This window comes from Sciurus vulgaris (assembly GCF_902686455.1).
Source record: "Sciurus vulgaris genome assembly, chromosome: 1".
Taxonomy (NCBI): domain Eukaryota; kingdom Metazoa; phylum Chordata; class Mammalia; order Rodentia; family Sciuridae; genus Sciurus; species Sciurus vulgaris.
In genome coordinates, this window is record NC_136461.1 from 117,599,674 (window position 1) to 117,611,615 (window position 11,942).

At 55.0% G+C, this 11,942-nt stretch overlaps 1 protein-coding gene across 1 annotated transcript; it reads right to left on the minus strand.

The window, feature by feature from the left end:
* Window positions 1-1,429: 1,429 nt before the first annotated feature.
* HDGF (heparin binding growth factor) lies at window positions 1,430-11,233 on the minus strand. Its single transcript, XM_079100521.1, has 6 exons — window positions 10,845-11,233; window positions 4,495-4,571; window positions 4,201-4,339; window positions 3,358-3,543; window positions 2,886-3,100; window positions 1,430-2,697 (listed from the first exon to the last, which is right to left on the minus strand). The coding sequence occupies exons 1-6, from the start codon at window positions 10,929-10,931 to the stop codon at window positions 2,691-2,693; spliced, it is 711 nt and encodes a 236-aa protein (XP_078956647.1). The 5' UTR covers window positions 10,932-11,233; the 3' UTR covers window positions 1,430-2,690.
* Between the last annotated feature and the right edge of the window lie 709 nt (window positions 11,234-11,942).

Below are 11,942 nucleotides of genomic sequence, written 5' to 3' on the forward strand. Positions count from 1 at the left end.
AGGTTAGGGCAGACCCCAAAACTTTCATAGACTTTTTGGAGTAAGGGATGAGACATGGGCCCTTCCACTGCTAGATCATCTATACACAAAACGTCAGATATGGAAGGAAACTCAAGATGATTTAATCCAGTGGGTCCACATAGTTTGGGAAGCACTGAGAGGATTCGACCTTGTCAACCTCCTCCCTTATCATCACATGACCATTATGGATGGCAGGCATTCCTAAGGAAATTATGCATGCAGACCAGATTTCAACCTATTTAACTGGATTTGACCCTTGTCTTCCACAATAATCAGGTGAAATATTTTCTTTCATTACCAGGAGTTTGGTGATCCGCAAGAGGGCCTTGGGGCAGCTACCCCCTCTAGCCTGTCCATTGTATGTCAGCAGCTGCAGTGAACAAACAAATCAGTGACGAGAATAGCCCGAGGAAATAGTGATCTTTGTTCTTGGATGTGCAGAACTGAGAAAGCATCTCCTGACTAGGTGATTAGGATCAAATGTGCGTCATTAGGCCACAAACCTCCCTCCACCTAAGAGAAGGCGCCCACCAGTCTGATCACACGTCTTATGTAAACTGCCCCAAACCAGCCTCCCAGCAAGATGGACTTTGCACAAAAGCCTTCCATCTTCTTGGTCAAATGGCTTCTCAAATAGTAGCTAGCATTCCTTGCCTCAACACCTTGTCTTTTAACTGGCCTGTCATGTGGCAAGCAGCCCAAGACGTAGCATTAGCAGGAAGAAAGGTTCTCTTCGCCTATCTTTGGCCTGCCGTTGGGGTCAGTTGTTTCTACAACCAGCCTAAAGCATCCGGTTCCACAACCATATTGGCTGTGGCTGATACTGCCACCTTCCTGTGCCCCATTTATTGTACAATTTTATTTTAAACCCTTATAGATAGATGCTCCCCAGGAAAGCTGAGTCGGTGACTGGGCAGAAGCGGTAGAATGGATAATGTGTTTTATTGTACTACTGTCCTCATGTGGCATACTGGATTCTTTTTTTTTTTTTTTTGGCCGTGAAAGGACTAGAGATTGAACTGTGGAGTGTTCTACCACTGAGTTACACCCAACACTTCTTCTTTTTTTTGTGGTGCTGGGGATCGAACCTAGGGCCTTGTGCTTGCAAGGCAAGCACTCTACCGACTGAGCTATCTCCCCAGCCCTTATTTTTTCTTTTGAGACATGGTCTCACTAAGTTGCTGAGGATGGCCTCGAACTTGGCATCCTCCTGCCTCTGCCTCCCAAGTCGTTGGAATTACAGGTGTACACCACACCCAGTTTTTAGAATACTGAGTTTATAATGGCTGGGGAATATAGGAGGCTGACACCCACTAAAGGTGATTTGTAAATCATCTGCATTCCCTTCTCCCACTCCCCTTCTTCAGTTAACCAATACACCCCAAAAGAAATCAGTCAATATCCAATGTAGTAATCAACGGGTTTTATTTTCCTAAAACTGAAATTGTCTACGGTTCTCAGAGCTAAACTTCCAAAGCTACCGTCAGCAATTTTTCATGAGAGCCCAAGGGAGGGGGCAAAGAGAAGAGACGAGACGAAAAGAGGCAGAGACCACTAGTAAGAGGATGGGAAAGGGCATGTCCCTGTCCTCTCAGTGGGTTACAAATCGATCTGGTGGCAACACTGAGGGGACCAAGTCAGGGGAACTGGATGGGAAATGACACCAGAAGGAACACCAAAGCCCCAGCAACAAAAAGAAAGTCATCAAGCCCCAAACAGAAGGGGAACCACCCAGTGCACCTCAGAAATGGGGGCAATGGTGGGGAAGAGAGGGCAGAATGGGGAGCACACGAAGGGCTGGGGGATTAAATTTTTTTTTTTTGTAATTTTCTTTTATTAAAAACATCTCCTAAAAAATGTCTTTTCCTTTATGTCTGGGTGACATATGTGACTGTAGGCTGGCCTTGAGCACTGTGAGGAGAGGAAATAGGGCAGCTAGGGTCTCCCCAGGGCCTCCCATCTGACCCCAGAGATCTAAAGGGGAACAGACACTCAACACTCCCACCTAAATGGGTGAAGTCAGCCCTTCAGATCTTATTTATGTCCTTGGCCCAAACAACTTGGAAGCCCCAAAGTCTTTGACAATAAACTACAACTCCCAGAACTCCTGGGGTCAGTAAAATAGGTGTTGTCAATCATAAAGAATTTCTGGGAGCCCCTCCCCCACAAGCTGTCCCATTTTCCCTGAAACCAGGCAGCTGGGAAAATAGGTGTGCGAGCTCCAGAGATGTCCACCTTCCTGGGATTGCCCCTCCCAGGCCCCAGGAGCCCACCTGCTGTTCACACTCCTTCTCTTCCACTTCTGCCCTGATCTTAACCCAGAGGCCCAAAATGCCTAGGGGGCAGGAGAGGAGTGTCAGGTGGAAATAGGGGCTCAGGCCCCAACAGAAGTTCTGGGAAACAGCTCCAAGCGGAAGGGACACAATGGCCTCATCTCATCCTTGGGAGCAGAATACATGGCCCTGACTCAGATCATGGGGTATGTAGGAACCTGGAGGTGAGGGCCAGGTCAATCTCTGGAGGCTGGGCTTAAAGTGGGGACAGTGAATGGAGGAGGAGAATGGTTGGGTGGGAAAAGGGTTCCCAGTTTGCAGGCCATGGCCAGTTTCCCCAGTAGCACCCAGACAGCAGCAGGAACGGGGCAGGGGCTCCTCTTGAAACATTGGTGGCTACAGGCTGCGGGGGAGGGTTGGAGGGGAGAAGGGTTAATGGGGTGGCCTTGGCCTGGCCTCACCCCAGCCAGTGCGGGTCTCCTGGGAGAACCCACCCGCCTCCCGGGTGGGAGGCTGACCACTGCAGGCCCTTCTCCTTTCTTCTGCAGGTGGCCGGGCCCTCCCAGTCCAGCTGCCAAAGGGCTCACTCACCTCTCATGATCTCTGATGCCTGGGGCCTCAGCATCTTCCTTGGCAGTCTCTTCCTCCTCCTCTTCTTCCTCTGGGGGTCCCCGGCCTGAGCCGGGTTCAGAGGGGGTACTATTCTTCTCCACCTCCCCAGGGAGGGACCTCTCACTCTCCAAGGCAGCTGCCTCCTTTTCCTCCCCTTCAGTGTCTTCTGCCTCCTTGGGACGTTTAGGGGAGTCCTAGGCAGGATCGGCAGAGAGAGGCCATCAGTTGTGCACCTGTGTCCCCTACTCCCCTCAGGGGCTCCTTCCTGGACCAACACCCAGTCCCACAGTGTTGCAAAAGACAACGCTTCCTGTGTTCCATCTTCTCAGCTAGGGACTGCAAGACTAGGGGCTGGATCTCTCTGACTGGGGACTCCCTGATGCTGTGGGGATGCTCCACTGAGAATGCTCAAGGGCACATGGGGTCCAGGCCCCAGGCAGCTGGCAGTTACCTCCAGAAGGTCCCCTGCTCTCCTCTTCAGTGCCCCCTTCTCGTTCTTCTCCTTGGTTGGCTCATCGATGACCAGCTTCCCTTCCTCATCACTGCTCCCCTCGGCATTCCCCTTCTTATCGCCATCACCCTCTGTGGCTTCAGGCTCTGGCTCTGGCTCTTCTGAGCAGCTCTTTTTCTGGGAAGACTGTGGCAGAGACAGCAGAGGCTGCTGAGTGGCACCAGCGGCCGCCAGGCTGGGCCCCTTCCCCAGACCACCCCCTCAGCCACTCACTCCTTCCTTTTCCCACCTCGCCCCCGCCCCCACCCAGGTGCCCAGTCTCACAAGTGATTTGAGACCCACCTCTGTCGGATTAGCCCCGGGGTAAACCCACTGGCCGGGCAGGCAGGGCTCTGTGCAGGAGGGGGGAGGGCTGGAGCAGGAGGCAAAACCTCGGGTCAACTTCTCCCAAAGGGAGCTGGGACCCTTTCCCCGCCAACCCCCGCCCCCCACCCTCCCGCCTTGTCCTGCCCGGCTCACGAGCACCTCCTCCTGGAAGCCTTCATGGAAAGAGTAAGGCCATGTCCTGTCCTCATGCTGGGCCCCACAAAAGGCCTTATCCCACTTACCGCCTCTTCCTGTTCTTGACCCCTCCCCCCAGGATGCTGTCTGAGAGTGACCCTGATCACCACTACACAACACCCCAAGACCCCATCCCCTCAGGAAGCCCCGCCCCACCACTCCAAGAGCTCCTACATCAAAAGCCCTGGTGTTCTGAAGACCGAGTATCACCTGTGGCCTGGACTCCCGGAGCCCACAGCCACACCTGATTTCCAGGGGTCTTTGGGGCAGATAGCAGCTCACCTGGTAGCCCGAAGCCTTGACAGTAGGGTTGTTCTCGATCTCCCACAGCCCCTCGCTGAACCCTTTCCTCTTGTTGGGCTTGCCAAACTTCTCCTTGGACTCCTCGTAAGGGAAGAGGTCTTTGGGGCCCAGGAATGCCCTGGTGAGAGATGGGAGACTGTGCTCTCGAGCCCCTCACTGCCCCTGAGCTGCAACAGCCCGACATGGAGGGGGCGCTGTCACCACCTCTCTCTCTCTCCCCAAAGTGGCCCCCCCATAGCATCTCCCCACACACCCAGCTGACCCCTCACTCACGTCTCGTGGGTCCCGAAAAAAAAGACTTGATATTTGTTGGCGGTTGATTTCACTGCAGCCTCAGGCATCTCATCAATCTGGGGTGAGATGAGGGAGGTGAGTGTGACCTGGGGTCCCAAGGTCTTCAGTCTGAGCTGGCAGGGGCACTGACCTCTCAGGCATAGTCATTGGTTTAAGGCCAGGCAGAGTGGGGACCCCGAGGATCACCAAGGAGATTTATGAGCCATTTTTACAACTGGAACTTGGTTCGAATCAAGCCAAACATGAAAGTCTAACAGAAACCTTAGAGTCCCCTCCTTCTCCTTCAAGACTAGACAGCACCTGTTCCCCAACATGGCCAGATCCCTACCTCAAAGCTCCACATCTGTCACCCACTCTGGTCCAATCACTGACATCTCTTTTGCCTGGACTAAAACTACAGCTTTGACCTCTCAGTTTCCTTTCTTGCCCTGCTACAATTTCAAAATGCTAATCCAAGCATCTCCTTCCCTTTCAATAAGGTGTCACAACTAGGGCTACCTGTTCCACCTCTTCTCCACAACTGCAGGGTCTGAATCTCAACTCTGCCACCCATAATTGTTGACCTCGGGCAACTCACTGAACCTTTCTGCCTCAGTTTCAACGACCAAATGGAGACAGTCACAATATTTAAGTCACAGGGTTGTGGGGTTTGATGACCATAGCCTGGCATATGACAGGCCCAAGGAGTGTTTGTGATCAACCCCTCTCAGGATGTTGCCCCTCCTATTCTTGTTGACACAGTCCTTTCAGTCCCTCAAACTCACTAGCTCCTGGTCACCCTTCCAACCTCAGCTCCATCATCACTTCCTCCAGAATGCTTCCCCATTTCCTGACCCAGTCAGCTCCCAGGAAAAACTCTCCCCTAGCACCTCTCCTTCACAGTTCCAGTTTTACACTGATTCACATTACTCAATTGTCTATGTGGGTTATATCCAGCCCTGAAGTCAGAGAACCTAATAGGTGCACCAAAAAATACTTAAATGAATCTATATAGATAAAAACAGACTGCCCTGGCTGAAGTGGAGGGGTGAGGCCAGAGGGCTACCTATTCAATTCCCAGCTCTAGCAGCAGCCCCAAAGTCTTCTGGGGAACACTAAACCACCAAAGTAGTCAAACCCTTTATTTTATAGATGAGGAAACTGAGGTCAGAAAAAAAGTGAAGTGATTTGCCCAAAATAACAGGGCAAATTAATGAGGCCCAGATATCACACCTGTACCTCCTGACTTGATCCCCTGCTCCACATGTCCTGCCCGAGAGGATCAGTAGAGGAGATGCAGAGGTCTGAGGTCAGGGGAATGTAAGAGAGGCAGTGTCCTACAGATCAGGGCAGGAAGCTCAAGACAAGCTGAGTTTGGGGTTGTGTGGGGGTGGGGTGGGGACGGGACTACAACTCCCAGCAACACTTGCAACAGCCCCAGCAGCCTGGCTTCCCGCCGGACAGAGGCCAGGTGGCCATGTTGACTGGGGCCCCAGACGCAGACAGGAGAGAGACAGGCAAAGGCAGTGATTAGCACAGAGAGAGGGACTGAGAGCCTGACTGGGCATCTGGGGAGACAAGGAGGCTGGGAATGAGCTGAGACACACCCAGAGGGGGGTGGGGCCCTGGCATGAATCTGAGGGGCATCTTGCCCTAGACTTGGTAGTCTTCAGGCTCCTGGGCGCCTCCCCCCCTCTTGCCCCGTGGCCTCTGGGGACAGAGGTCCAGCCCTTCCCCCCAGGAAGGCCCAGCACAAACTGGGCCCTCCCTACCACCAGGAGACGCTGGGGTGTGAGAGCAGGGGGTGGAAAGGCACGCAGTTCCCCCCACAAACACGATCCCCATCGCCATGACAACCCAACCCCGCCCCCGGGGCCACTCAGCAACCAGGAATGTGACCGCCCCTCCCCCCAGGCCCTCTATCCGGATTGGGGAGGAGGGGACACTAAAACACACCCCACCCCCAAGCCTGGAGTCTGGCACCTGGGTCCCCGGCTGTGCTCCGAAACCACAGCTAGGGCTGGAGGTTCGGGTGGGGGGGACTTGCTCTCAGGAAGCAGACCTGGAGTGGGGGCAGGGGCGGAGGCTGGGTAGGACACCTGACTCCGGTTACAGCAGGCTTCCCACCCTCCACTCAGAGGGGGAGGCAAAAAACAAAATGAGGGCCTCCAGGGCTTAAAGATCCCAGGAGACAGGGATAGGACAATAATAGCAAAGGCCGGTCCCTGGCCTCCCCCTGGTGGATCAGTGCGCACGCAGGCAGGGTAGGGACCAAAGGGTCTAAGGTTGGAAGTGCTGCAGGAAACTTTTGATCGCTACGGTTCAGGTCCACACCTGTGCCGGCGCATGGATGTGCTCATGGTAAATGTGCTAAAAGAAGAGAAACTGAGGCTCAGGAAGAGGGGACAGGTAGGGGAGAGGCGGAAAGGAGGAGCCAGGAGGTTGCCTTCAGGAGACCACTGCAGAGCACCTGGCCACCCCAGTTTCCTATGGAAAGCAAACTCAGATAACTGAACCTGAGCAGTGTGGCAGGGGACCCAGAAGGCCACCAGCTGCCCAGCCCCAGGGGTGGGGAGAAATAAAAGAACGGATGGAATTAAAAATAGAATGAGACACACCAGATACACCCTCCCTGCTGACTTCCAGCTACATAAAGGATGGGTCTGGAAGAAAGAGGGCAAAGGACAGGGCTTGGGCAAGATGGGCATCTTCCCCCAAAGGAGTCATTCCACACATGCCTCTCACCTTGAATGCAGGCACTGGGGGGAAGGGCCATTAGGGGATGGAATAGAATTCTCAATCTCTCAAAAAGGGGGAGAAAATTCCTTCTGTAAGGGCACTTCCACCCCTCAAGCTACAAAGGAAGTGTTTTCTTGCATTTCCTAGACACACAGGATATGAGATCTCAGGGGAGCCCTGTACCCCAATAAGTTTGTTTTCCAGGTGATGCCTTCATATCCAGGCTGTGAGTCAAGGATAAGTGGGTCAGGGTGGGGCCAGATGTGGAGACCCCACTGCACCCCCCCACATACACTAGCCAAGGGGAAGGGGACTCTTCCACCTCTCGGCCATTCCAAGGATCCAGGGAAGTTAGTTCTCAGGTCAGCCCATCCACCCCCAGCCCCACCTCCTTGGCAATGCCCAACTCCATCATCCACGCCTGAGAGCCTGAAACCCCATCCCGCCAAGCCCCTCCAGGCCTACTGAGGGATCTGAAGGAATGGGGGAGGAATGCACATGGCCCCCCAGCCTTGGACCAAAAGCAGGCTCAGGATCACCCCCAACGCTTAGGAGGGCAGAGGGAAGGCAAAGTGCACTTTGGCTATCACTCAGGCTCTGACCACCACCACACCCAAGACCAGGGCTGACCTAACCCAGGAACCAAAAAATCAGGCGTGGGGAGTGGAAAGGCAATTCAGACAGTTGGGGCCAGGAAGTGTGGCAAGCCCAAGGGCAGAGAATAGAAGGTAGTGAGTGGGAGGAGGCAGACAGAGGGAAGATGGGGAGGTCCTTGGGGCTGCTCAGGACTGTTTTCTGGGACTATGAAACAGGAAGTAAAAAGAGGAGGAAGGAACCTTGGGGAGAAATCCCTGAATGTTGGAGGTTAAATTGTTAAGTGCTTGGAGATCCCCCAGGAACTTAGGCAGAAGGAAGAGAGAAGGGAGAAGGTTAAGATGGAGTCACACCACGCTTTAAGGCAGGTCTTGCCACCACGTGGCCCTTCTAGTCTCTCCCAGAATCACCCATCCTCCTCAGCAGCAGGGACTGAGGAAAGCAAGGTCCAAGCTGAGGACTCTGGTTGCCCACCAGGGCGCCTGGTCATGGAGGTTCCTTCCTCTCATGTTTCTCAGAACTGGGTCCCTCAGGCTCTGCCACCATTAGGGTCTGAGATAGGATCCAAGGTATGATGAGGAGACTCAGCATTGTCTTCCCTTTTTTAAACTTTGTTTAGGGATCAAGGGAGATATATCTGGGAGGTAAAACTCTTAGGTGTATCCCTCCCCAAATTGTAACAATCAATAGCCAAAGCCACTTAAGTGTTAGGCTTTATCTCTTTGAGATTCAGTCCAACTTCCCTACCCCAACTTTATCAAAAAAAGGTCCATGTCTCTGACCAGCAAGTGGTAGAGGGCTTGCCTACCACGTTTGAAGCCCTGGATTCAATCTTCAATTCCCAGTATCCAAAAAAAAAAAAAAAAACAGGAAAAAAATACAATGAAAAGAGCCAGTGCCGGGTGTGGTGGCGCACACCTGTAAACCCAATGGCTCAAGAGGACTGCAAGTTCAAAGTCAGCCTCAGCAAAAAATGAGACACAAAGCAACTCAGTGAGTCTCTAAATAAAATGCAAAATAGGGCTGGGGATGTGGCTCAGTGTTGAGCCCCTGAGTTCAATCCCGGGTACTGCCCTCCCCCTGCAAAAATATAAGTCCTGGCCTCAATGGAGGAAGAAACTCTGCCTCCCCTATCCTACCCTCTGTCCTGGAAGTCCAGGGTAAAAGATGAAATGGATGGGTAACCCCAGTCCCAGAGACTGTGCTCACTCCAAAGGACACCAGAAACCTGTCTTCCTCACAGGGCCACTGTGAGTCCTCTTAAGTGTTCCTATCCTTTTTCTCTTACCTGACCCAAAAGGGGTTTCCTGTAACCCACATTCTGGCTACTGCCTCCTCCCCAGCCTCTGGACTTTGTCTCACCCCAGGAGGAAAAAGCTGTAGAGACCTGGGTTCAGTTCTTGCCCTGCCCACCAGGGCCTTGGCACCTGGGCCAAGAAGCTAGTTGGATCAAAGGGTGCTGGGTAAAGTACATGAGTGTTCACAGGCCACACACGTTTGTGCACACATAAGCTGTGTATGGCTACTTCCACACAATGTCCCACTGCCTCAGCCCATTAGGAGGCCCTAGAAAATGGGAGAGCCCCACTTTTCTCTGCACTTCATTCCCATTCCAAGTCAGGCCTTATGTGATCCATCTGAAAGTCTCAGGGAACAGGAGCTCAAGGCGTGTAGGATCAGACAGGCTCCTCAGGAGAGGGTACAAAATAAAAAGGGGTCTCGAATTTTTTCTGAGTGACCAAGTTGGTCTGCTACACCCTGAACAGGACCCAGATAAGCCTGGGGCAATATCACAGGCTCAGAGTAGCCTCTGGGCCAGATAAACAGAGAGCCTCAATTCTGAGACGCAACCCAAAGCCACAAGATAGTCCTGTACTCGGCCCCCTCCCTGCAGCCCTTGGATTTCACTCTACAGGAGTCCTACCCTATAAGGGGCTGAGTCATGCCCTTGCTGGATACCAAAGGCCCCTCTACACTAACTTTAAAATAAGTTGCTGGGCCCCTGCCCCCCATGCCATCCCGACTCTTCTTCAGCAATTGGCAGTTTTCCATTCTCCATACTTAACCTATCTTGGTCCCTAGGGGAAAAGTGATAAACACAACAGGCTTGGCTTTGGGGCCCCACCCTCCCACCTGGCCAGGTGCTGGAAGGGGGGAGGCCCTTCTGTTGGCGGGCTGAAATCAACCACATGGCGGAGACGGACAATTCTGGCGGGAGATGCTCAAACGAGGAGGGGAGCAACTCAGACACCCCCACCACCTACTAAGGCAGTCTGAAATGGACTTCCCAACCCACATGGGGCCATGCCGCCCTCAGACCCAAATTTGAGTTGGTGGAATATGGAGGAATACTTTTGTGGAACTGAGGGCCGACGGATTCTGGCGGATAGATTCCAAGCCAGATGGATAGATCCCTTCTTACGCCATCCCCAACCATTCTTCGACCCTCCTAACTTCAGACCTTCTAGAGAGATATGCCCCAAGCCAAAGTTTTCCAGCAGCGAACTCCGCCTCCATTTAGCCCTCTCTGGGCTAGGACCCTTCGTAATAGTTTACCCAGGAAGAGGAGTCTGAACTGGGGCGACAGTCAATGGAGAAAGTGGGGATCACAAGGGGAGTTCCAAAGGGGATAGCGGCGGCGCCGGGGGGGGGGGGGGCGCGGTGGGAGGAGCTACACCACCGGCCCAAACGCAGACTGCGCGCCCGAAGCCTCGGCGACTATGGGGGCTGGGGGCGGAACTGAGCACGCGGAGCAGGGGCCGGGAAGTGACCGGCGCCCCCGGATCTCCACGCCGCGCACACACCTCTACGCGCCGACGCCGTACCCTTCAGGTGTCGGCCCCCGCCCGCCCCCACCATTATATAACCCGCGGGTGGGCTCGAAGGCGGCTGCAAGAGTAGGACCCAGATGCCCCTGCCCCCCCTCCACCCGCTCCACGCGGAGCGCTCGTGCCCTCCCGGGTGTTATGCAACCTAAGCCCGCAGGGGGATCGAGGGCGACGGGCCGCGCTACTCACCCGGGCCGGCCAGTGTGGGTAGCCCTTCATCTTGGCGAACACCAGGTCCCCGCATTTGTACTCCTTCTGCCGGTTGGATCGCGACATGGCGGGGCTCCGGGCACCCCGGGCTCCGCGCCGGGCCGGGAAGCGCGAGCCCAAGTTTGCGCGTGCGGCGGTGGCGGCGCCGCTCCGCTCCGGCCCTCGCGCGGCCCCCGCCTCGATGGTGGCCCCCGGCCCAAGCTCCGGCGCGGCCACGGCGTCTCCGCCCGCGCGCCGCACGGACGGGGCGGGCGCGGATCCGGGCAACGCTTCGGCGCGGTGGGTGCGCGCTCGTGCAGTTGTTTGTGTTTGAAATTCAATTGCTCCCTCCTCTATGCGAGGCCTCTTCCTCCACCCCCCGCCCGGTCCCACTCCTCCTCCTCCTCCTCCCTCCTCCCGGGCCCACTCCTCCTCCTCCCCCCTCGGCGCTCCCTCCCGTGGTGGTTTGATGCGTGCAGCTGCTTGACGCCCAGTGCCTGCCACAGCCCGGCGCCCAACCTGGAGCCGCCTGGCGGCGCGTGGCGACACAGGCCTGAGGAGCTGATCGCCGAGCACGCCGAGCGGGCTTTGTGTGCCTGCTGTCGGTGGGTGCCTGCCCGCCCGGGAGGAGCTGGCGCCCGGCTGGACGGAGCGGCCCTCGCCCCTCCCCCGACTCCGCAGGGCGCTCACAACCCCGGCGCTGCCAAGTGTGGACATATAGTCTCAGTGTCACCCTGCCCTCTGCTCCATCCCAATCCACGAATATTTGTTTGGCACCCGCGGTTCTTGGCAGCGTGCTAGGCGCGCTGGGGGAAAGGCGTGAGCACAGCACTACCGCACACATAGGTCCATCCTGGACCTCAGCGTGCTTATAGTTTGTTGGGTGGCACTGCGGACATCGGAGTTTGAGCTCTACATCTGCCTTCCCAGTAGAGGAAAGGGTCGAGTTTGGTAGCCAGGTGTCCAAAGCGTTTTGATTTCGAGTGGTTACTTTACGGGTTCATTAGATCTTGGTTCTCTGTGCTATTGCCTAGCAAGAGAGCAAGGGCTCTGTTCTAATGAGAAAAGAGACAACAGTAAATCCGGAACATTCGCTAC